At 30.8% G+C, this 2,604-nt stretch overlaps 1 protein-coding gene across 1 annotated transcript; it reads right to left on the bottom strand.

The window, feature by feature from the left end:
• Positions 1-354: 354 nt before the first annotated feature.
• Positions 355-934, bottom strand: LOC105803434 (uncharacterized). The gene has a single exon (XM_012635624.2). It carries the CDS (start codon positions 760-762, stop codon positions 451-453), a length of 312 nt encoding a protein of 103 aa, XP_012491078.1. The 5' UTR covers positions 763-934; the 3' UTR covers positions 355-450.
• Positions 935-2,604: the final 1,670 nt, after the last annotated feature.

Below are 2,604 nucleotides of genomic sequence, written 5' to 3'. Positions count from 1 at the left end.
TAATAATATAGACAATTTGATATAAAAAAAAAAAACAAACAATTTGAAAATTTTCAGTAGAATTTATACATCCTTTTAACATTTTCTATTTGTATCACTAATTATTTACTCGTTGCAATGATACCGGGCAGTGGATAGCCGTATGAAGAAATTGAAAACCACAAATCACCCTTCATCACTCCATTCAAACTTTTTTTTCCCTTAAGCTTCTGGGAGATTTTACTATTCCACCATAAAAACAAGTATTTAAAGATATTTTTTTTGGACATCTTTTTTTTTTGTTTGTAATTTCAGGAAACAAAACCTTACTCTTTCTTAAAGAAAAAAAAAAGAGAAAATGGGAAGCTGAGTAAATTAATGAAAGCAATAATTAATAGCCCCATAAACCAAAGAAAACAAATCTATGATTTAGTACTTACATTACATCCTTGTCTAGTTTTTTTGGTTTGATTACATCAAGATTGCATAGCGCATACTATCTCTGACCATAAAATGATTCATCTCTGATATTTGAGCAAAGTCAGTGGACACCCAAACTCCATCAGCCCCATGTCCATTAACATGTGGCTGAGAGAAGCAAGAAACCAAAGAGAAAGGAGCTCTAACAACGCTGCCAATCCCAGAAATACCACGAGACGTGTCACCACCTCCATTAACATCATTATTGTTATTCCCTCCTCCATACATGCTTTCATCCGCTACTCGAGGACTTTTCTTCATGTTCCGCAGATTTCGTCTCAAAACCACCAGCATACGCCACATTTTTCTTTTTGCCTTGTTTCGATGTTTCTGGGAATGGTAATATGAGCTTCGGTCAATTTAAGGAATTTTTTAGATTCTTGAATTTGGGGTAGGAGCTAGGAATTTAAATGGAAGTCCACCTTTTTTTTTTTTTTTGTAAATTAGAGATTTTTTATAATGGCTAAGGTAGTGGTGGTGGCGTTAGTGCTAGTGTTTATCACCAAAGGGTTTTATTGGGTTCCTTTTTGAAGGGGCCAGTTTTTTTCTATATTTGTGGGGTCTGGTTAAGGCCAACATGCCGACAAGGTTGCCTGCATTGTATAAAAAGCTTTCCATTCAAAAATTCGTCTTCTTCTTCTTCTTCTTCTTCATCATCTTTTATTATTGTTATTTTAAAAATGGCTGGTAAAGGCAATGAAATTGTCCTTAAGGTTCCCTTTCTAGATCAACTAAGTACGTACGAATTCATTCATAGAAAAGGAAAAAGAAAAAGAAAAGAAAAACAAAGAGACCAAATATATGCTTTTAGAGACAATAAGTTCAGCCCAAGAAGATCTTTTATTCAATTGGTGTTGAGTTGTCCCAGTTATTGCCTAATGTTATCATATATATATATATCATTAGAATCATAACAATACCATTGAAGAGTTTCTAAGATTCAACCCCTCAATAGTTTGTCATAGATATTTGCATTTGCAGGATATATATATATACATGTATGAAAATACATATCACAAGATTTGTTTGCAGAAAATATTCCTAAATTCTAAAAAAGTGACACTAATGATAATGCATGGTTAATTAGACAAGGACTCTTTTATTTATGGGACCCAAAATTGGAGTCTATCTAAGGAGTAAGAATCAATTCCCTGTATTTACATCCCTTGATGGAGACCCATCACCCTTAGTTCCACTCATAGGGTTTCTCTTTCTTTCTTTTCATTCAATTTATCAGCAACTTGCATCTGCAATTATGCATAGTTGCATTACAATATGCATGGATATACCCAGAAAGAAACAAAACAAGACAAAATCAATCCAAAATGATGACCAGTACATGAATTTGGTTATGAAAACGAAATGGACTATTGAACTATAATAATGAAATAGTAGCCATGGCAATTAAGATTTGTCTCACTTGTTCAATGTGTATATGTACAATATATATTTAAGAAATTAAAAATTATTGCACGGGTCAACTTTAGACATCATTTAATCATAAATATACTTGTTGTCACTTTCATGGCACCATGTGGTATTAGCCCACAGTTAGGAAAAAGAAAACAAAGGTTCAATGTAAATGGATGACTTTGTATTCCTTGTCAATGTATTTAATTTGCTTTTCCTTTTAGTTCATGGGAATATTTAATTGAGAAAGTGATTGACCATAAAGCAATTCATTTTTGTTTTGTTTTAATTGATATTAATTATTGACGCCAACTTTTATTTTTATTTTTTTTAAATAAGCTCAATAATTAACCAGAAAAATTAAAAAAAAAAAAAAAACACCCCGTGGTTTGCTGCACATTGGTTGGTGGATGGAGACTCATTTAACATATTGTAAAAAGCAGGAGGAAAATAACTTTGGAGTCTTTCACATTTTTTAATGTTATCTTCAATCCTCCATATGGAGGTTTTCGCTTTGCCCGGGAATTTATACATATATATTATTTTTATTATTTAAGTTATAAATATATTTCCAATTTTACTAAATTAATTTTTAAATCATTATCAATATTAAATGATTCATTCATTCATTCACTTTTATTGTTATTAAAACAATTTTTATATATAGATAAAAAATAAAATAAATGTTATATTTGGTAATATTATCATAACGACTCTCCAATTTGCTAAATTTAA

The sequence above is a fragment of the Gossypium raimondii genome, chromosome 11, assembly GCF_025698545.1.
Source record: "Gossypium raimondii isolate GPD5lz chromosome 11, ASM2569854v1, whole genome shotgun sequence".
In the NCBI taxonomy this organism is placed as follows: domain Eukaryota; kingdom Viridiplantae; phylum Streptophyta; class Magnoliopsida; order Malvales; family Malvaceae; genus Gossypium; species Gossypium raimondii.
The sequence above is the reverse complement of the archived record's forward strand: the minus strand, read 5'-3'. Positions and strand labels throughout refer to the sequence as shown.